Genomic DNA, 24,369 nt, shown 5'->3' on the forward strand with positions numbered 1-24,369 from the left:
AGATGAAACCCCCTTAGACTGTGTAGCACGGATGACAAACCAAGAATCATCTCGCACAGCTTTGATAGATAGTCTCGCCTTAACATTATGAATGGATTCAACTGGATCATGCCAGACAGATGGACCAGTAAAATCTCACGAGTTGCTACTGTGTAGACCTGAAATAGTTGGCAGAATATTGCCTAGTTGATGTGAGGAAGCTCTAAACTCATCACCAAAATCAATAACGAGGTCACGAGTCATTATACATTACTGGTGTACACTTGCACCCCTATTGTGGTCCTGGTTTGTGGAGTATCAAAAAGTTCAAAGTTGTGGCAAGATCCTATGAGACCAAACTGTGGTCAACGGTCCCTAAGCTTACACACCACTTAACCTAACTTACGCTTAAGACAACAGACACGCCCGTGCCCAAGGCAGGACTCGAACCTTCGACAGAGGGGCCGGGCTGTAAAGTATCCTGTTATGGGATAGTGCACGCAGAAAACAAAAAAGAGCCAATGCAGCACTGAGCAAAGGAAGCTGATTTTTACAAGAAAGCAAATAAGAAAACATAACAGTAAACAGCATCTCAATGAAGGGAACATAAGAGATCATCTTGATCTACATTAAGAAATGGCATTATATCAATACATGTCCAGAAGGATGTCAGAGAGAGAGAGCACAGTGTCACCATAGATTACACTGCCACAGGTAAGATCGGAGTAAGCCACTGTCACAATCGGTGGCTGCAGTGGCATAGTCCTGGTCCTGGTGCACAATACTGGAGACTTCTCTTATGTCACTCGGATTCATGGTCAGCTTCAAACTCTTGTGTCAGACTGTCAGAGAGCCTATAAAGGCTGCCCGGCATATGGATCCCAGGAAGTGGGTGGCATCAAGTTGTTTTGTGGATGAAAAATAGCGCCGGCTGTGTCCAGTGATCACAGCACCCTTGTTACTGTGGCAGATTGTTGCAGTGCAGTGGAGCTGTGTTAGCTGCAGGCATCTGAAAGAGCATCAGTCCACAAGGCAATGGTATGTGGTGTGTATGCTGGGTCATCAGACATCAGCCATACACTGCAGACAGAACACCACTTTCACATTTCACACATACTGAAGGCTGATTTGGGTAGTGAAAAACATACGAAGCACCACGAGCGTCACTTTCTTGTACCTGTTGTCTGTGCAGCAATCATGGGACAACAGTCAGGTAAAGAACACTGATTAAGTTGTACTAGCTGCTGCGGTTTATTACAGGTTCACCAATGTAGGAGCTCCTGGTTGGAATGTTTGTAGTGAAATGGAGAAAGCAGATGAATGGAATGCACACACACTTTATTGCGTAATATAAAGATAAAACAAGACGTGTGCATGATACAACAGCATACATCAGACAGTGTTCGGTCTTTACAGCTGAGCTCTTTGCCCTCTACCAGGCTGTTCCTTACGTCTGCCACCACCGGCATTCTGCTTATGTCATCTGCTCCGATTCTCTGAGCATCATCAAGAGCCTCAGTGATCCATATCCAGATCACCCTTACGTGCACCGGATCCAACGCTCTCTTCAGCAGCTGGTGGACGACGGGTCTCCAGTTAGCTTTATGTGGGTTCCTGGCCATGTCAGTGTCCCTTGGAACGAAGCTGCAGATGCCGCAGCCAAGGCTGCGGTCCTCCAGCCTCGGACAGCATCTTGTTGTGTCCATCAGATTGTAGCAGGGTCATTTGTCAGCGCATTTTATCGCTGTGGCATGCCAATTGGGCAGCACTTACGGACAACAAGCTTCGGGCCTTGAAACCTCTTCCCGCGGCTTGGACGTCCTCCTCACATCCTTCTCGGCGGAAGGAAGTCGGTTTGGCCTGGATACGAATTGGACACTGCCAGTTCAGCCATCGCCATCTGCTGACGGCTGCGCCGACGCTGTTCTGTCCATGTGGGCAATTGCTGACTGTCCACCACATTTTAACGTCCTGTCCGGATTTTACTACACTGCCATGTACTCTGGATGCCATTTTAGAGGATGACCCAGGAGCTGCTGCTCGCGTTCTTCGTTTTATCAACTTGACACACCTGTATAAGGACGTTTGATTATGCTGTTTTTTAATCCTATGCCTGTTAATACGTCTTTTATAGTGTTGTCCCTTTCAGTTGCTGCTTTAACCTTGTGCCTCGTGGTGCATTCCTAACTTAGTCAGGGCGCTAATGACCATTGTAGTTGTGCGTCCTAAAAAAAAAAAGAGGGACAGGAAAACGTCAAAAATACTCTTCATGTGGGAGCTTAACCACATACAAAAGTGTCTTATTCTCACATGGGCATTATTGATGGTGAGTTTGCAACCCCTCCTCCTCCAACTTGTCATTTATGAATTTTAAATGTATCCGGGTAAGAAAATGACACTAACATTTTCGCAAAGTGGACTGCAAGGTGTTCAGTAAGAACTGACACATCAGTACAACTACTACCTTAAAGGAAGACATCCCTAACAGTTGCTGACTCAAAAGACTTTGGTCCACACCTGCAATGAAGAGGTACATGCTCCCAAGAATGAGACTGAACACCCCAGCATTACTTCTTACTGTGTTTACTTAGTGACCTTAGTGTGAAGCTACTTACAAGGGAGGACGGTGGGCTGAGAAGGATGTTGCTTGAGGCACTGCAAGATGCTTTGATGATCATGAATAGCTGATGCAATGCATTTGCTCTGCAATGGCACTAGCTGGCATTGAAGAAGGGCCTGTAGAAAGGGTAACAGCAGTTCCAGCAGCACGGATGCCCACAACCTTGTCAATGCAATCTGATGAGTGGGGGTGAAACCAACAGCAGAGGTACATAACTGCCATTAGGCTCTTCTACAAACCCAATGTGGTAGTTAGTCTATGGGGCAGTGACAGCAAATGCATAAGATTGGGAGGAACAGATAGCTGATAGCCAAAAAGGTGCCATGGGTAGCACTTAAGTGGGCAGGAGTACTGCTATTGAGGACACAAATCAAGATTTGAAAAAAAAGCTGGTCAATCAAAAGGCACCTACCATACAAACTGGTGTGCATTATGATCTCCAATTTGGAGGACAAAAGGTGGAAAATTGTTGGATTAAAGTAGTCAGTCATCTCAAGTTAAGTAAGTGCCCAGCCTGAAGACATAGACACACACACACACACACACACACACACACACACACACACACCTATTGCTTCCAGTGTGATATGGAGAGGAATCCACCCTGTGACAGACATGTGCCAATCAATGTACAGACCTTTCCAAATGCTTTACACGTCAGCATGGTTCTGACAGAGTGCACAGTAACCGTGAACAGATGGTAGATGGGAAATGGTCACCACTGAAGTGTGTTTCTTTGAGAGCAACATTGATTGCAGAACAATTAGATGTCGCAGTTCCAGTAGTTCTACTGGATCATCACATTTACTGATACGGCATGAAGGGGCCAGGGGAACAGTTTACACCCCATGATCACAGTCATCAGTGGAGGTGGAATATCATCAATGAGCACTAGTTATGAGTTAGATAGTGCAGTGGAAACTGCCACCTCCAGGGTCACTGGAGTAATCTTTCCCCAAGATATCTTCTCCTGCTCCACAAATTTTAACAGTCAGAATTCTTGATGTGGATGTAGGAACAGAAAAAGAGTGGGCAGCCCTGGGACCCACAGCCTGTGTCTCCTTCAGTCATTAGCTGGTGACAGCTCTCTGATCTGTTGATTTCCAGAGAGAAGGTTCCTGAATGAAAAAGCTGCTTCTCCAGCTGGATGCTTGAATTAGTTCCTAAAGATGGTGCTGCAGGAGCCACAAGTGGGAAGAGTATCACCCCCACAGTCAGGTTTATTCATGCAACTACCAGATGTCAACACTGACTGATTAAATTCACCATCTACTGCTGAAGACCTGTCCACGGTGGCGGCAAAGGTTAATATCAATGAGTATTTTTTCTTGGCTTCAAAATATGAGAGACAATCAGTGACCTTCAGTTCCTGGATTTCGTGTTCTTGGAGTTTGTTAGCACACTTCAGGTATTGGGGAGGATGATCATTCATGCAATTGCCACAGACAGACAGGAGCACAAACAGTGAATTTTTGTGAAATGGCCAACCATAGCCTCCACAGATCGGGTCATATGTACACAGGAAAGACATACATCCAAAGTGCTAGCGTTTTAAACACCGCATCGGGGGTGGGAAATACTGCTTCACATCACAGTGGTAGCATACCATTTTCACCTTTTTTTGCGCATGAATCCCACTCAAAATTGAGACTGAATGGGCTGGTGTCTATTCTGTTGTCTTGTGAGGCTTGACTCGTACGATGTATGAAGGGAAAAACCTCAACACACTGTCTGTAGTTCATCTGTCTAGTGTTAGGTCCTCGTGAAAAATTAATTCCTCTACCATGTTGAGATTCTTATGGGCTGTGATGATAACAGATACATCATGGTGTTGTTTACAAGAGTAACATCACAGACTGGGTAGGATTTGAAATCTTAAGATGGAATTTGCTAAGGAAAGAGGATTAATTGAATAAGTTCCCAATGCTAAAAAAAGAAGAAGAAAATCCCATTGGTTTAACAGAGAGAAAGGACCCATCACCTGTTTGGATGCATCCAGGAACTGAGGGGACAAAGTCACTAGGTTTTGTTTTCCTGCCATTGCGCAGCCAAGGAGGAGAAGTTCCTAGTGTCATAACAATTGACAATAATTGCGGTCTGTCTGAAGAAACTGCCAAGTCCCCCCACCACCTGCTGATAACTCTGGTCATTTCATGATAACAAGTAGCTGCAGCTGATGTCACCTGCTCCAAATGAGGGCTTCTCTCATGAGCATCACCCATTCAAAGCAAAGGCCACCTGGCCTGATGGTCTGGACTTGGAGTGCCAGTGCCCTCAAATGGGCAGGCGCATACTCCTTGGCATGTGCAGGGAGATGACAGCTCGGGCATCAACAGTAAGATTCCTCTGTGGTCAGGAGGGCTACCACTGTATACAGGTACCTGACTAGCTACTATAGGTGATCTCCACATGGCTGAAGTCAGTATAAAGTTTTGAAAAAGGTGGAGGTCAAACCCAGCTGCTGGGACCAAACATAAATTACCGAAGATATATGGTGTAAAACAGGGTAACGAAGTGTGAGAAGCCAGAACTGATGCCCTATGAGTGAGTTAAATTGTCAGCCAGGAATTTGCCCTACAGATTAGAGTTATGTTCCACCAAGGACTTTCAATTAGCATACGCATATCAATTGTCACAAAATCCATTGCTTTTTGCAGCCTTACCTTCTTATTTGCTTCATTAAATTCAAATGGAATATCTGGGTTGTTTTCTTTGGAATCCCTGTGCTGAAAAATAAAAGCAATATTAATGCATGCTGTGTCCGTGTTACAAAGTTTTCTTCACAATTAAAATCTAGGTAATGGGTACATAAAGTGACAAAAAATGGAACTGACACTAAGTGCTAATTTGACAAATTCTTAAGAGTATAATCTTAACATATGCTCCTTGAATAAACTGAATAGATAGTATACTGAAGGAACCTCTTGACCTAACTTTGCGCAGCAGGAACTGTGTGTGTGAACAAAGAGTCATTAAGGTAATTCACTGATATGAAAGTGCTCTTCAGATTTATTTATGTGAAGGTTAATTTTGCAATTCTGACTGATACTGATTATTACTCTTGAGTTTAGGACAGGGGTTCATTATTAATAACTCTGCATGCCTCCCCCTACCTAACAATGTATTTGAACAACACTGTAAATGTGAATAAACTCTTTTGTGAAATATATGTACATACTATTGAACTAATTGCAAGTATATGCAGCATAATCAAAATGGCAAAAAGTAAATACTTTTTGTTACTCTTTATTACTGTACCTCAAATCATTTTATGCTCTTGCACTCACTCACGAATTTACAGAGTATATATGAATATCAGCTGACTGCATGATTTCATTCTGTGTTATGTTCAACAATTGGGTATAATAAATTTTTCATTTTACTGTAATATTGTTTTCTTGCGAATAACGTGTTTGGCAGTAACTAATGAAGCAAATAATTAAAAGGTCAGTGAAAAGCCTCAGCCGCATAGTCTTTTGAGTTGGCACACACAACAGAACTTTAAAGTCTCTTGAGCATGTGGCCAGATTGATTGATTAATGTAGAACAAATGTTTGATGGTGTAACATGTCGTCATCATCATGATTAGGTAATTCCTGCAGACTGACATCGTGGACTAGCAGGTGCGATATATATACCGGTCGTCTCCCCCTTCCACTAACCCTGTGTATGGGCTGCACAATGTGCCAGCTGCTGTCGTGGAGATCACTTGTGCTCCAGAATTGAGTGGCACTCCTCAGTCTGCACTCCACCTTTGCTATGCTCAGTGTTCCAATTCCACTGCATTTAGAGAATTTTCTGTGCTGGAGCCCACTCTTGACTAAACTGAAATTCACTCTCCTTGTTGACGAGGTTCTCATGTAGCTGGATTTTGATAGCCTCCTTGTATACACAGTCCCAGTACTGGGAAGAATTTTGTATCTTCATATTTGACTTTTGTAGTTGGTTTCAAGCCAATGTTCAGAAATTGCTGATTTTGTGGTCTACTGGATATTGATGTGTCATTTGTGTTCCATAGAACTTTCTTAAATTGTGTGAATAGTTCAATCTATGCATTCCTGCACTCACCTGATACGTAACACACTCCAGATTTCTGGAGTCCTAGATCATCGTTTACTTTTGCTAAAAGGGATTGGTCTTTACCGGCATAAGGTACATACATTTAATATTTTGTTGTCAAAATTCTATAGATTTTTCCAGATACATTACCTGTGTATGGAATGTAGGCTATCTTTTTTGGCTGATCATCAGGTGTTGGCTGTAGTGCAGCGTTTTGTTTGAAGGCACATCAAATCTGGTGGTTGCTGTAGCTGTTTTTCTGGAACATGACCCTGAGATGGCCCAGTTTCAGTTTTAGCCTTTCTTTGTCAGAAATTACATAAGCTCTGTGGACCACCATGCTTAGCACTCCTTCCCTTTGTGAAGGGTGATGACAGCTAGAGGTATGCGTTCCATCCGGTTTTTGCCATTCCTGAACAGCCATGAATGGCAGCTGACCATTTTGCTCAACCCTCAATATGATAAATTTGGTTGTGGATAGACTTAAAATGCTGCAAGAAAACTTGAAGCTCATCTCCCTAGTGAAGCCAAATGGTGAACATATCATCAACATATCTGTAAAAGACTCAGTTTTAATGGTGCTGAGTCTAGTGTTTTGTCCTCAAAGTCGTCAGCATATGTAATGGCCACCACAGGTGACAGAGGACTACCCATAGACACGCTATCATCTCTTCATAGTAATCTCCAAAAAGAAAATGCGTGGATGGGAGCACAAAATTGAAAAGTTTGGTGAATGAAGGCCCAAATTTCTTTTCAGTAAGTTCTAATAACTCCTTTAGTGGAACTCTGGTAAAAAGTGATACAATGTTGAAACTGACCACAAGATTTGAACTGGCCAATGCGAGTTCCCGTAAATACTCCACAAACTGAGCTGAGTTCTTGACTTGGCACTCACATTTGTCAACCAAAAGTCTCAAAACTAATATCAAGTTTTTTCCAAGCTGGTACGTTGGTCCTCCTATTGTAGTCACAACTGGTATCAGAGGTGTGCCCTCTTTGTGTACCTTTGGAATCCTACACCATTTTGCTCTCTCTCCTGTAAAAGCTGTTCAAAGAAGTTCAGTCATCTTGCACTGCTTCTGGCAAGTTGTTGTTGTTGTTCTCATTGTTATCTTATAAGCCACATTACCCAGGAATTTGGACATTTTCTCTTTGTATTCTGCAAGTATTACTAAGATGATTATGGTCCTCTGATCCACTGGGTGGATGGCAATGCCTGGATTGTAATGCAGAGAATGCAGTGCACTCTTTCCCAACTGGACATGTCATGCCTTGGTGGTGTGAATCTGGCGAGAGTACGGCAAGACTACTACCATATCTCCTCTGCCATATTGTTCCACTCCACTGATGATTTTTGTGACAGATAGTGCTGTTGGTATTGAAGAAAAGTTTTAGCATTTCTCAAGGACAGACAAAACATTTTAATTGATTGCTTTCTCTGTAAGATTCATAGTGGTTTGTCTAGTCTGTTGTTTTGGCTATTTTGATGCTAGCCAGTTGAATTTTGAAGACTGCACAGATGCGTTTTGTTGTTGTTGTAGGAGGAGGAGGAGGAGGAGGAGGAGGTGATCAGCGTTTAACATCCCGTCGACAATGAGGTCATTAGAGATGATGCACAAGCTCGGATTAGGAAAGGATTGGGAAGTAAATCGGCCATGATCTTTCAAAGAAACCATCCCAGCATTTGCCTGAAACAATTCAGGGAAATCATGGAAAACCAAATCTGGATGTCCGGAGACGGGTTTGAACTGCCATCCTCCCAAATGAGAGTCCAATGTGCTAACCGCTGCGGCACCCCACTAGGTGCATTTTGTTGTGCCCACAATGAACATTCAACTGACTCGCAGGTAATGGGGATGACCAAGGATGCCAATTCTAGATGTATGGCAAAGAGTTTGCGTCCTATGGAGTCAAGCTGGTGGCATGTGTGTCTGACCGATTACTGCACAAGAGCCAGATTGGCTCTTCTGTTAATTCGGTTCACTGCTAGTGTCTGGATATGATGTACAAGCTTCACAAACCTTGGCACAACGTGGATGTCATGGCACCTTACAGAAAGGTATGGGCTCTCAGAAGGCATTGTTTCTTATTTCGGAGCTTATCAAGCTTCTTGACTTGCTGTAGCATTCCCTACCTGTAGAGGAAAGTAATGTGTTTCATAGGTTTCCCTAATAAGTTCCTTGAAAGTCTCTTGAGCATGCAATAGATTGACTGATCACAGAAGAATGAATGTTTGATGGTGTAACAATCTGTCATCAGGACCTCCACTCTATTCCTGAGCATGAGCTATCCCCACCAGTGCAGCCGGCGCATCATGTAGTCCATACCGGGGTTAGTGGAGGGCTGGGGAGGGGGGGGGGGGGGGGAGAGAGACAACAAATTGTGTGTGTGTGTGTAAAGTTATGTTGAATTTGTATGTTTTGTTTTCCCAGGGAATATGCTGAGCACACATATATATATATATATATATATATATATATATATATATATATATATATATATATATATATATATATATATTAAAAACAAAGATTCCAAGACTTACCAAGCGGGAAAGCGCCGGCAGACAGACACATGAACAAAACACACAAACACACACACAGAATTACGAGCTTTCGCAACTGGCAGTTGCTTCGTCAGGAAAGAGGGAAGGAGAGGGAAAAATGAAAGGATGTGGGTTTTAAGGGGGAGGGTGTAAGGAGTCATTCCAATCCCGGGAGCGGAAAGACTTCCCTTAGGGGAAAAAAAGGACAGGTGTACACTCGCGCACACACACACACACACACACACACACACACATATCCATCCGCACATACACAGCTGTGTGTGTGTGCGAGTGTACACCTGTCCTTTTTTTCCCCTAAGGGAAGTCTTTCCGCTCCCGGGATTGGAATGACTCCTTACACCCTCCCCCTTAAAACCCACATCCTTTCATTTTTCCCTCTCCTTCCCTCTTTCCTGACGAAGCAACTGCCAGTTGCGAAAGCTCGTAATTCTGTGTGTGTGTTTGTGTGTTTTGTTCATGTGTCTGTCTGCCGGCGCTTTCCCGCTTGGTAAGTCTTGGAATCTTTGTTTTTAATATATTTTTCCCATGTGGAAGTTTCTTTCTGTTTTATATATATATATATATATATATATATATATATATATATATATATATATATATATGATGTAAATAAAATAGAAAGAAACTTCCACATGGGAAAAATATATTAAAAACAAAGATTCCAAGACTTACCAAGTGGGAAAGCGCCGGCAGACAGGCACATGAACAAAACACACAAACACAAACACACACACACACACACACACACACACACACACACACACACACACACACACACAGAATTACGAGCTTTTGCAACTGGCAGTTGCTTCGTCAGGAAAGAGGGAAGGAGAGGGAAAAATGAAAGGATGTGGGTTTTAAGGGAGAGGGTAAGGAGTCATTCCAATCTCGGGAGCAGAAAGACTTCCCTTAGGGGAAAAAAAGGACAGGTGTACACTCGCGCGCGCGCACACACACACACGCACACACACACACACACACACACACACACACACACACACACACACACACACACACATATCCATCCGCACATACACAGACACAAGCAGACATATTTAAAGGCAAGGAGTAAGGGCAGAGATGTCAGTCGAGGCGGAAGTACAGAGGCAAAGAAGTTGTTGAAAGACAGGTGAGGTATGAGCGGCGGCAACTTGAAATTAGCGGAGGTTGAGGCCTGGTGGATATCGAGAAGAGAGGATATACTGAAGGGCGAGTTCCCATCTCCGGAGTTCGGATAGGTTGGTGTTGGTGGGAAGTATCCAGATAACTCGGACGGTGTAACACTGTGCCAAGATGTGCTGGCCGTGCATCAAGGCATGTTTAGCCACAGGGTGATCCTCATTACCAACAAACACTGTCTGCCTGTGGCCATTCATGCGAATGGACAGTTTGTTGCTGGTCATTCCCACATAGAAAGCGTCACAGTGCAGGCAGGTCAGTTGGTAAATCACGTGGGTGCTTTCACATGTGGCTCTCCCTTTGATCGTGTACACCTTCCGGGTTACAGGACTGGAGTAGGTGGTGGTGGGAGGGTGCATAGAACAGGTTTTACACCGGGGGCGGTTGCATGGGTAGGAGCCAGAGGGTAGGGAAGGTGGTTTGGGGATTTCATAGGGATGAACCAAGAGGTTACGAAGGTTAGGTGGACGGCGGAAAGACACTCTTGGTGGAGTGGGGAGGATTTCATGAAGGATGGATCTCATTTCGGGGCAGGATTTTAGGAAGTCGTATCCCTGCTGGAGAGCCACATTCAGAGTCTGATCCAGTCCCGGGAAGTATCCTGTCACAAGTGGGGCACTTTTGGGGTTCTTCTGTGAGAGGTTCTGGGTTTGAGGGGATGAGGAAGTGGCTCTGGTTATCTGCTTCTGTACCAGGTTGGTTGGGTAGTTGCAGGATGTGAAAGCTGTTTTCAGGTTGTTGGTGTAATGGTCGAGGGATTCAGGACTGGAGCAGATTCGTTTGCCACGAAGGCCTAGGCTGTAGGGAAGGGACCGTTTGATATGGAATGGGTGGCAGCTGTCATAATGGAGGTACTGTTGCTTGTTGGTGGGTTTGATGTGGACGGATGTGTGCAGCTGGCCATTGGACAGATGGAGGTCAACGTCTAGGAAAGTGGCATGGGATTTGGAGTAGGACCAGGTGAATCTGATGGAACCAAAGGAGTTGAGGTTGGAGAGGAAATTCTGGAGTTGTTCTTCACTGTGAGTTCAGATCATGAAGATGTCATCAATAAATCTGTACCAAACTTTGGGTTGGCAGGCTTGGGTAACCAAGAAGGCTTCCTCTAAGCGACCCATAAATGGGTTGGCATACGAGGGGGCCATCCTGGTACCCATGGCTGTTCCCTTTAATTGTTGGTATGTCTGGCCTTCAAAAGTGAAGAAGTTGTGGGTCAGGATGAAGCTGGCTAAGGTGACGAGGAAAGAGGTTTTAGGTAGGGTGGCAGGTGATCGGCGTGAAAGGAAGTGCTCCATTGCAGCGAGGCCCTGGACATGCGGGATATTTGTGTATAGGGAAGTGGCATCAATGGTTACAAGGATGGTTTCCGGGGGTAACAGACTGGGTACGGATTCCAGGCGTTCGAGAGAGTGGTTGGTGTCTTTGATGAAGGATGGGAGACTGCATGTAATGGGTTGAAGGTGTTGATCTACGTAGGCAGAGATACGTTCTGTGGGGGCTTGGTAACCAGCTACAATGGGGCGGCCAGGATGTTTGGGTTTGTCAATTTTAGGAAGTAGGTAGAAGGTAGGAGTGCGAGGTGTCGGTGGGGTGAGGAGTTTGATGGAGTCAGGTGACAAGGGTTCCACGACCGTGGGACTTGAACGTCGGGAGTATGTGGCTGAGGGACTGCGTCAGCTTTCAGACAACTCTACATACAAAGTTTGCCGAGGTAATCCCATTCCTGATGTCCAGGCGGAGCTTCAAGGAATCCTCAGAACCTTAGGCCCCCTACAAAACCTTTCACTTGACTCCATCAAACTCCTCACCCCACCGACACCTCGCACTCCTACCTTCTACCTTCTACCTACTTCCTAAAATTCACAAACCCAAACATCCTGGCCGCCCCATTGTAGCTGGTTACCAAGCCCCCACAGAACGTATCTCTGCCTACATAGATCAACACTTCAACCCATTACATGCAGTCTCCCATCCTTCATCAAAGACACCAACCACTTTCTCGAACGCCTGGAATCCATACCCAGTCTGTTACCCCCGGAAACCATCCTTGTAACCATTGATGCCACTTCCCTATACACAAATATCCCGCATGTCCAGGGCCTCGCTGCAATGGAGCACTTCCTTTCACGCCGATCACCTGCCACCCTACCTAAAACCTCTTTCCTCGTCACCTTAGCCAGCTTCATCCTGACCCACAACTTCTTCACTTTTGAAGGCCAGACATACCAACAATTAAAGGGAACAGCCATGGGTACCAGGATGGCCCCCTCGTATGCCAACCTATTTATGGGTCGCTTAGAGGAAGCCTTCTTGGTTACCCAAGCCTGCCAACCCAAAGTTTGGTACAGATTTATTGATGACATCTTCATGACCTGGACTCACAGTGAAGAACAACTCCAGAATTTCCTCTCCAACCTCAACTCCTTTGGTTCCATCAGATTCACCTGGTCCTACTCCAAATCCCATGCCACTTTCCTAGACGCTGACCTCCATCTGTCCAATGGCCAGCTGCACACATCCGTCCACATCAAACCCACCAACAAGCAACAGTACCTCCATTATGACAGCTGCCACCCATTCCATATCAAACGGTCCCTTCCCTACAGCCTAGGCCTTCGTGGCAAACGAATCAGCTCCAGTCCTGAATCCCTCGACCATTACACCAACAACCTGAAAACAGCTTTCACATCCCGCAACTACCCTCCCAACCTGGTACAGAAGCAGATAACCAGAGCCACTTCCTCATCCCCTCAAACCCAGAACCTATCACAGAAGAACCCCAAAAGTGCCCCACTTGTGACAGAATACTTCCCGGGACTGGATCAGACCTTGAATGTGGCTCTCCAGCAGGGATACGACTTCCTAAAATCCTGCCCCGAAATGAGATCCATCCTTCATGAAATCCTCCCCATTCCACCAAGAGTGTCTTTCCGCCGTCCACCTAACCTTCGTAACCTCTTGGTTCATCCCTATGAAATCCCCAAACCACCTTCCCTACCCTCTGGCTCCTACCCTTGCAACCGCCCCCGGTGTAAAACCTGTCCTATGCACCCTCCCACCACCACCACCTACTCCAGTCCTGTAACCCGAAAGGTGTACACGATCAAAGGGAGAGCCACATGTGAAAGCACCCACGTGATTTACCAACTGACCTGCCTGCACTGTGACGCTTTCTATGTGGGAATGACCAGCAACAAACTGTCCATTCGCATGAATGGCCACAGGCAGACAGTGTTTGTTGGTAATGAGGATCACCCTGTGGCTAAACATGCCTTGATGCACGGCCAGCACATCTTGGCACAGTGTTACACCGTCAGAGTTATCTGGATACTTCCCACCAACACCAACCTATCCGAACTCCGGAGATGGGAACTCGCCCTTCAGTATATCCTCTCTTCTCGACATCCGCCAGGCCTCAACCTCCGCTAATTTCAAGTTGCCGCCGCTCATACCTCACCTGTCTTAACAACAACTTTGCCTCTGTACTTCCGCCTCGACTGACATCTCTGCCCTTACTCTTTGCCTTTAAATATGTCTGCTTGTGTGTGTATGTGCGGATGGATGTGTGTGTGTGCGTGCGCGAGTGTACACCTGTCCTTTTTTTCCCCTAAGGGAAGTCTTTCCGCTCCCGGGATTGGAATGACTCCTTACCCTCTCCCTTAAAACCCACATCCTTTCGTCTTTCCCTCTCCTTCCTGAAGAAGCAACCATCGGTTGCTAAAGCTATTAATTCTGTGTGTGTGTGTGTTTTGTTCATTGTGCCTGTCTGCCGGCACTTTCCCGCTTGGTAAGTCTTGGAATCTTTGTTTTTAATATATTTTTCCCATGTTGAAGTTTCTGGAAAGTGCCGGTAGACAGGCACAATACATAAAACACACAAAATTCAAGCTTTCGCAACCAACGGTTGCTTCTTCAGGAAAGAGGGAAGGAGAGGGAAAGATGAAAGGATGTGGGTTTTAAGGGAGAGGGTAAGGAGTCATTCCAATCCCGGGAGCGGAAAGACTTCCCTTAGGGGGAAAAAAGGACAGGTGTACACGTGCACACACACACACACACACACACACACACACACACACACACACACACACACACACACACACACACACACACACACACACATATCACCTGCTGGTCCAGCATGAGTAGCCTCATGATAATGACACAGTATGCCATTGAAAATTCCTTCTACAAACAATCAATCAATCCGAATGCACACTTGAGAGATGAATGTTAAACCATCTAAAGTAAATTACTTGTTCCACAGATCAAACTCATGGTAGACATTATGATGTTTGTCAACAGAATAAACAGAACATTGATGTATAACTAAAAATGTAAAAGTAATATCTATATGGCTATTTGCAGTTTTTTCCTTAAATATGACTGTACTCAAGACTACTTGTATGGTGTAGAGGGAATTGTTAAGGAAAAACATCTTTAATCTACACTAAGAAACACTTTTGCTATGTGTCAGACATTTCGCTTTCATAGGCAGATCGCCAAAAAGATTACAACTGCATATTTCACCCCTTTCTGTGTCAAATTTACATTCATTAAAGAAAGTGCAGATAATGTTTCCTTTTGGTGTAATTGTGAATATCTCTGTTACTATCAAACTTTTACTGTGACACTGTGGTTAATATTCCCGGCTGCTTAAAGAAATACTTGCAAGATTTACGTCTTTCAATATCACACACCTCTAATAACTTTCTTTTGTGCAATGTATACTTTTATGCAAAATATGTTAACTTATTGACTCTTACATTCCCAATGTTGACAATTACTCTTACGGCAAAAGTTGCTGAATCTAAAGGTTTTAGCAGGTCTACTACATGGTTTTTCCAATTTATGTTTTCATCAATATGCACACACAAAAGCTTACATTTTTCTACTCATTTATTATTTATGGCTGGTATATTAGGTTAATCAGAGGTGGGATATTTTTGAGAGCACAAAACTGGATGAACTGCATTTTTTTTCTTCAAAGTTTAAAGCCACCCCATTTGTGCAAAACAATTCAGTAATTTTCACAAAAACATTATTAACTTCTTTGCTTGGCTTCACAACTATCCTTGTATCATGTGCAAACAGAAGTAATTCTGGCCCCTGATGCAAATAAAATGGCAGATCACTAACATAAAACAAGAACAATAGTACGCCAATGTTCAAACCCAGTGTCTCATTGGAATTGGTCTGCATGGCAATGATGTGATGCCCTCTTTGTGTTACTTGAACAGCCTAAAGTAACTTCCTGCATTCTGTTTCTTAAATAAGAACCAAACCAGACATTTGCTGAAGTATGTACTCCATAGAAACTAATAGGATACTAAGACACACAATCAAATCGCTTTGATAAGCCACAGAAGATCAGAAACTGATTATTTTATAATTCAACGATTTTATTAGGTGCTCAGTAAATGCATACATAGTTGACTCAGTCAAATAGATCTTTTGAAGGCCAAATTGTGATTGGCTAAGTATCCCAATATTATATAGGTGAGTGACAACACTTCAATACACTACCTACTTAAAATTTTTAGTAACTGACGTGGAAATGACACTTGGTCATACTTATTGACATCTGTGAAGTCACCCATTTTATAGAAAGGCCTAACAAGGGCATAATTCAATCTTTCCAGGAAAAAACACTGATTTAATGATGCATTACATAAGTGACTAAGAAAATTACATATTTTAGGACCACACTTTTTAGTGTGTTATTGGAGATATTATCCACCCCGTATGAACTTTTACTTTTTAGGGTTGTGTGATAAAAATGCAGTAAATGAAGCAGGCAAAAAGGAATACAAACGTCTCAAAAATGAGATTCACAGGAAGTGCAAAATGGCTAAGCAGGGATGGCTAGAGGACAAATGTAAGGATGTAGAGGCTGATCTCACTAGGGGTAAGATAGATACTGCCTACAGGAAAATTAAAGAGACCTTTGGAGAAAAGAGAACCACTTGTATGAATATAAAAGATCTCAGATGGAAACCCAGTTCTAAGCAAAGAAGGGAAAGCAGAAAGGTGGAAGGAGTATATAGAGGGGTCGATACAAGGGCGATTTACTTGAGGGCAATATTATGGAAACGGAAGAAGTGGATGAAGATGAAATGGGAGATATGATACTGCATGAAGAGCTTGACAGCACTCCAAAACCTGAGTTGACAAGGCCCCTGGAGTAGACAACATTCCATTAAAACTACTGACAGCCTTGGGAGAGCCAGTCCTGACAAAACTCTACCTTCTGGTGAGCAAAATGTATGAGACAGAAAAATATAATGATTCCAATCCCAAAGAAAGCAGGCGTTGACAGATGTGAAAATTACTCAACCATCAGTTTAATAAGTCACGTCTGCAAAATACTAACGCGAATTCTTTACAGACGAATGGAAAAACTGGTAGAAGCCGACCTCGGGTAAGATTAGTTTGGATTCCGTAAAAATATCGGAACACGTGATGCAATACTGACCCTACGACTTATATTAGAAAATAGATTAAGGAAAGGCAAACCTATTTCTCTAGCATTTGTAGACTTGGAGAAATGCTTTTGACAATGTTGACTGGAATACTCTCTTTCAAATTATGAAGGTGGCAGGGGTAAAATACAGGGAGCGAAAGGCTATTTACAATTTGTATAGAAACCAGATGGAAGTTATAAGAGTCGAGGGGCATGAAAGGGAAGCAGTGGTTGGGAAGGGAGTGAGACAGGGTTGTAGCCTCTCCCCAATGTTATTCCATCTGTATATTGAGCAAGCAGTGAAGGAAACAAAAGAAAAGTTTGGAGTAAGTATTAAAACCCATGGAGAAGTAATAACTTTTAGGCTCGCCGATGACGTAATTCTGTCAGAGACAGCAAAGGACTTAGAAGAGCAGTTGAACAGAATGGACAGTGTCTTAAGAGGAGGATATAAGATAACAAAAGCAAAATGAGGATGACGGAATGTAGTCGAATTAAGTCGGGTGATGCTGAGAGAATTAGATTAGGAAACGAGACACTTAAAGTAGTAAAGGAGTTTTGCTATTTGGGGAGCAAAATAACTCATTTTGGTCGAAGTAGAGAGGATATAAAATTTAGACTGGCAATGGCAAGGAAAGTGTTTCTGAAGAAGAGAAATTTGTTAATGTCGAGTATAGATTTAAATGCCAGGAAGTTGTTCCTGAAAGTATTTCTATGGGGTGTAGCCATGTATGGAAGTGAAACACGGACGATAAATAGTTTTGACAAGAAGAGAATAGAAGCTTTCAAAATGTGGTGCTACAGAAGAATGCTGAAGATTAGATGGGTAGATTACATAACTAATGAGGAAGTATTGAATAGGATTGGGGAGAAGAGAAGTTTGTGGCACAACTTGACTAGAAGAAGGGATCGGTTGGTAGGACATGTTCTGAGGCATCAAGGGATGACAAATTTAGTATTGGAGGGCAGCGTGGAGGTTAAAAATCATAGAGGGAGACCAAGAGATGAATACACCAAGCAGATTCAGAAGGATGTAGGTTGTAGTAGGTACTGGGAGATGAAGAAGCTTGCACAGGATAGAGTAGCATGGAGAGCTGCATCAAACCAGTCTCAGGACTGAAGACCAGAACAAGAACAACAACAACAACATTATCTTCCTTATTTTATACAGGGGTGTGAGATTAACTTTTAATGTACTAAATATTCTCTGTATTGCTCCTTCAGTAAACTGTTTTGCTTTCTCTTCTGAACTATCTACACCAACTTTCTTCTATTGCCTCTTTCTCTACACAACATCCTGGTGAATCCCGACGTCCTGTGGATGACTCGGGGGCATGACCTGGCCAATCCAATCATTCAGCACTTCCAACTCCAATCTTGTCACAGGCATATCCTACTCCAGCAGAAAATGGCCACCTCTGAAAGCAGCAATGTCATACTGCAACTCTGTTGTAATCACCACACAGCTTTTTATGTGGGTACAGCAACCAACTACACGTCTCTTGTAATGAATGACCACCACCAAACTGTGGCCACCCAGTGCACAACATGCAACTGAGCACAAAATGTTTGATTTCACTGGGTGCTTCACAACCTGGGCCATCTGGATCTCTTTGCCCCCAGCAACAGCTTTTCTTGCAATACATTCTTCATTTCCGCATTCCACCTGGTCTTAATCTCTGTTAGCCCAATGCCCTCACACCCTCCACTCAACAGTTACACCTGCCTCTGTCCCTTCACCTCAACCACCCCCATCCCCCCCTCCTCGCAATCCACATCACCTTCGTCATGTGGGTATGCTTGTCATTGGGACCTATAATGTTAGGCAGGTGATGGAGCTCCTCAGGGAGATAGCAGGCAGTGAAGGAAAGAATTTCAGTATGCATTCAGTATGTTTGCTGGGAGACCTCATCCGTGATGTGAAAGAGGCCCTGCCGGCAGCTATTGAGCACACTGGGTGCAACCAGCTGCATGTAGTGGCACATGTCGGCACGAATGCAGCACCTTTCAATGGCTGGCTGACTTGGTGAAGGAAACTAGCAATGCACGTGGGGTGCAGGCTAAGCTGTCTATTTGTAGCATCGTACCCAGGGTTGATTGCAGTCCTCTGGTTTGAAGCAGAATGGAAGGTCTAAACCAGAGGCTCAGAGTACTCATGATGGTATTGGATATGAATTTATCATCCTCCACTAGCGGGTGCAATATTGTAGGGTTCCCTTCAATAGGTCAGGCGTGTACTACACACAAGAAGTGCCTACTACGGTAGCGGAGCACGTGTGACGTAACATGGAGCTTTTTTAGGTCAGAGAACCCCTCCCTTGGGATCAGTGATGATTTGCCTGTTAAATCAGCCATAGTGACATTACAGAATCTTGGTCCTCTCAAATCAGAGATAGAAAAGATTAATATGATTTTAGTAAACAATGGGAGCATCCAAGGAAAGATCCCAGAATTAGTATCACTTATTGAGGGTTATAATGCACAGATAGTATTGTGACCAGAAAGCTGGTTGCAATCAGACATCAAAGACAACGAAATCCTAAGTTCAGATTGGAATATTTATTGTAAGGATAGGTTAGTCACCAGTGGTGGCAGCGTGATTATTGCAGTAAAAAAATTTGATAAAATCTAGCAAGGATATCATGGATTTCGAATGTGAATTAATCTGGGTGAAACAGTATTGAAGAACGGTCAAAAATGGTGATTGGATTCTTTTACAGACCAGCTGGGTCAGGATCTGAAGTTGTAGAGTGCTTCAGACAGAACTTGCGGAATATTATTAGTAATTTTCCTGATCATACTGTTGCAAGTGGGGGTGACTTCAATTTGCCAGGTTTAGATTGGGAGTGTTATGACATCAAAACTGGTTCCAGAGACAGGGATTCGTATGACATTGTTCTGAATGTCTTGGCCGAAAATTACCTTGAGCAGATGGAGAACCAACTTATCAGAGTAACGTCTTAGATCTCCTGGCAACAAACAGACCTAAACTTACTGAATCAGTTAACGTAGAAAAAGATATCAGTGATCATAAGGCTGTAGCAGCATGTATGATGACAGGCCCTACAAGGAATGTTAAGAAAGATAGGAAGATATATTTGTTCAGCAAGGGTGACAGGATACAAATTTCAGAATACCTGAGCAGTCAGCATAAAACATTTGATGATGAGGACGAACACATGGAGACCAAATGGAAAAAAAATTTCAAAGACATTGTTCAATATGCCCTAGACAAGTATGTTCCAAGTAAATTTGTAGGGATGGGAAAGATCCACAATGGTTTAATAGCTGTGTTAGAAAACCGCACTTCATCTGCGTTCGAGAGAAGTAAAAAAACTAGTTGACAAATAAAAACCAAACAAAGTGAAAATGAATGTAAGGAGAGCAATGAAAGAAGCATTCAATGATTTTGAAAGTAAGACAGTGTCAACCAACCTGAGTAAAAACCCTAAGAGATTTTGGTCATATGTAAAATCAGTAAGTGGGTCAAAATCATCTCTCAGTAAACACACCAGCACCAAAACAGAAGATAACAGAGAGAAGGTTGAAATACTGAATTCAGTCTTCCTAAGTTGCTTCACCATAGAAGATTGTAGCACTGCCCTTCTGTTCAATCATCGTACGAATGTCAAAATGGCAGATATTGAGATAACCAATCGCAGAATTGAAAAATAACTTAGTAGTGGAAAGGCATACGGACCAGATGAGACACCTATAAGATTCTATAAATATTATGCGAAAGAACTTGCTCCCCTTCTAGCAGTAATTTATTGTAGATCACTTGAGCAACAAAAGGTATCTGACTGGAAAAAAGTGCAGGTCGTTCTTGTTTTTAAGAAAGGCTATCAGACAGATCTGTATCGTTGATGTCAATCTGTTTTAGAATTATGGAACATGTTTTATGCGCAAGAATAATGACGTTTTGGAAAATGAACATCTCTATAAAAATCAACACGGATTTTGCAAACAGAGACCCTGCGAAACTCAGCTCACTCTGTTCCTCCATGAAATCCACAGTGCAATGGACAATGGCACTCAGGTTGACGCCATGTTCCTTGATTTCAGTAAGGCATTTGACATCATCCCACATTGCCATTTAATGAAAAAAATATGAGCTTACAGAATATCTGAAGCAGACTTGCAATTGGATTCAAGACTTTCTTGCAGACAGAACTCAACACGCTACTCTTAAAGGAACAAAATTGACAGATGTAAAAGTAAAAGTGTGATAGAACCGTTGCTGTTTACAATATATACAAGTATAAATGATCTAGTAGAAAGTGTCGGATGCTCTTTAAGACTATTTGCATATGATGCAGTTGTCTATACCAAAGTAGCAACATTGGAAGATAGTACGAATTTGCAGAATGACCTGCAGAGAACTGATGAATGGTGCAGGCTATGGCAGTTGACCCTGAATGAAAATAAATGTAATATATTGTGCATACATAGAAAATAAATCTACTACTGTACAGCTACACTATTGATGACAAACAGCTGGAGACAGCGTCTGCCGTAAAATATCTAGGCGTAACTATCCAGAGTGACCACAAGTGGAATGACCACATAAAACAGATTGTGGTAAAAGCAGATACCAGATTCAGATTCATCGGAAGAACCTTAAAGAAAAGTAACTCATCCATGAATGAAGTGGCTTATAAGATGCTTGTTTGCCTGATTCTTGAGTACTGTTCATCCACCTGGGATCTGTATCAGGTAGGACAAATAGTTTAGTTGGTGGGTTGGTTGGTTTAAAGACGGGAGAAGGGACCAAACTATGAGGTCATCGGTCCCTTGTTCCACAAATGCCACAAATGTGAGAATAAAATGGACAAAACATTTAACACAAAACAGAAAGAAAGGAAAGGCCACAAGAATGAAGAGAAGGCAACAAACACTAAAAGGGACAAAAGAGGACAAGAAAACAACGGAGACACTAGAAACAGGAGAGATTAAAACATGAAAGCAGATTACAGTGGTTGGCCAACCATGAGAATAAAAAGGGAAAGCCAGACACTCTGCAACACATTAAAAGCTCCATCCAAAAAGAACTAGGGTGGAGGACACAGAGGGACGAAGGACATGCGTTAAAACCTACATAGAAGTATAAAACCCACTCTCACAGATAAAACGTAAAACTAAAGCTGCTGTGGAGGCATTATCACCCAACACCGAAGGCAGGGCACTGGGAAAGTTAAAAGTCTGCCGCAGAGTGGCTAAAAGTGGGAAGTACAGCAAGAGGTGGATGACTGTCATTTGGGAGCTACAGCGAGACTGAGGTGGGTCCTCACGATGGAGCAGGTAACCATGCATTAGCCACGTATAGCCAATACGTAGCTGGCAGAGGACAACTGATTCCCTGTGGGAGGCCTGCACAGAAGACTTCCACACATTCATAGTCTCCTTAATGACAATTTGTTGTGTGTGCTGTTATGCCATTCCATCTCACAAAGCCTAAAAACCCTGCAGTGTAAGACAGATTGCAGGTCAGCTTCAGAGATCTCCAGAAGCGGTTTCCGTGTCGCCTGTTTGGCCAACCTGTCTGTAAGTTGGTTGCCAGGGATTCCGATGTGTCCTGCAGTCCACACAAACACCATGGAAGGATGGGACTGTTCCAGGGCACAGATGGACTCCTGAATGGACGCCACTAGAGGGTGGTGAGAGTAGCACTGGTCAATAGCTTGTAGGCTGCTCAATGAAATGTACACAGGAGAAATGACTCGCCAGGGGCATGAGCAGATGTACTCAAGAGCATGAGATATGGTCGCCAGCTCTGCAGTGAAAACACTGCAGCCAACTGGCAAGGAGTGCTGCTCAATATGTCCTTCATGAACATACGCGAAGCCTACATGACAATCAGCCATTGAGCCGTCGGTGTAAACCACTTCAGAGCCCTGGAACACATCAAGAATCGAGAGGAAGTGACAGCGGAGAGCGGTGGAGTTAACAGAGTCCTTAGGGCCATGCAAAAGGTCCAGATGAAGCTGCAGTCAAGGCGTACAACACCATGGAGGCGTACATGACCGCAAGTCAAGATGGTGAAGGGGAGGACTCCAGTTCGGCCAGAAGGGACCGCATGCGAACCACAATCTTTGACCCCAATCTGGGCCGCCGATGTGGGAGATGGACTTCCGTGGGTGGGAAAAGGAGACAGTAATTTGGATGGTCAGGGGAAATATGAATGTGTGCTGTGTAATTGGAGAGCAGCTGCGCACGTCTGATCTGCAGTAGAGGGACACGAGCATCCACCAGTAAGCTGGTCACCAGACTCGTCCTAAAAGCTCCTGTCGCTAATCGAAACCCACAGTGGTGCAAAGGGTCGAGTAAATGTAATCCTGAAGGTGCTACTGAACCATAAACCACACTCCTAATCAGTTTGGGATTGGACAAGGGCTCTATAGAGCTGCAGCAGCGTACAGCGATCTGCACCCCAATCGGTGTTGCTCAGGCAATGGAGGGCATCGAGGTGCTGCCAGCACTTCTACTTAAGTTGACGAAGATGAGGGAGCCAAGTCAATCGAGCATCGAAAATCAGTCCTAGGAATTGATATGTCTCCACTACAGTGACTGGATCATCATTAAGGTAAAGTGCAGGTTCCGGATGAACGGCAAGACGTTGGAAGAAGTGCATGACACACGACTTTGCGGCTGAAAACTGGAAGCCATGGGCTAGGGCCCTGAACAGATAGAGGAGATAGAAAAGATCCAATGAAGAGCGATGTATTTCGTCGCGAGAGTGTTTAGTCGGACAACATATTACTTCCCCCACATACATTTCGTTTATTGGCTACGAGGAGAAAATTCAAGGAATTAGAGCCAATACAAAGGCTTACCGACAATCATTCTTTCCAAGCACTATTCGGGAGTTGAACAGGGTTTGTGGGATCAGGTAGTGGAGCCGAAAATACCCTTCACCATACTCCATTAGGTGGCATGCGGAGTATGATGTAGATGTACCACACATCACTGTCTCTGGCACCTGTGCATCACAGGCCTCGTGTGTGCACCTGGCAGCATTCCCCCCCCTGCATTCCTAGCCAGCAAACCTGCTGCCCCTTCCAAACCACTAGCTGCCTACCCCTCAAACCCTCTTCCTGCCCCCCCCCCCCTCTCCCTCTCTCTCTCTCTCTCTCTCTCTCTCTCTCTCTCTCTCTCTCTCTCTCTCTCTCTCTCTCCCCCCCCCCCTCCTCTATAGACTTCACCTGTTCACCTGACAATCCCCACCCCAGTCGACCTGCTGAAATGCATTGTGCGTCATGCAGGAGGAATGTAAGGGCACAGGTGTGTGTGTGTGTGTGTGTGTGTGTGTGTGTGTGTGTGTGTGTGTGTTTGTTTTAGAATAAAAAAGGGAAATAATTCAATATTGGGAAATTAGTAGCTGAAGGACATCTTCAAATGCGAGTTGCTGATTACTGATTATTATACAGTGTATTTACCAGCTATAATGTACACTTTAGTTTGCTATTTTTTTGCTATGGCTGCTAACTACAACCTACAAGAATTTCG

General features: G+C 43.8%; 1 protein-coding gene across 1 annotated transcript in view; it reads right to left on the minus strand.

The window, feature by feature from the left end:
- Positions 1–24,369, minus strand: part of LOC126355170 (probable NADH dehydrogenase [ubiquinone] flavoprotein 2, mitochondrial) — a 66,515-nt gene that overhangs the window by 17,874 nt on the left and 24,272 nt on the right. Inside the window, exon 3 of the mRNA XM_050005381.1 lies at positions 5,263–5,325. Within this exon, the coding sequence (XP_049861338.1) occupies positions 5,263–5,325 (63 nt within the window). The remainder of the gene's footprint in view (positions 1–5,262; positions 5,326–24,369) is intronic.

Source organism: Schistocerca gregaria, chromosome 3 (assembly GCF_023897955.1).
Source record: "Schistocerca gregaria isolate iqSchGreg1 chromosome 3, iqSchGreg1.2, whole genome shotgun sequence".
NCBI lineage: Eukaryota > Metazoa > Arthropoda > Insecta > Orthoptera > Acrididae > Schistocerca > Schistocerca gregaria.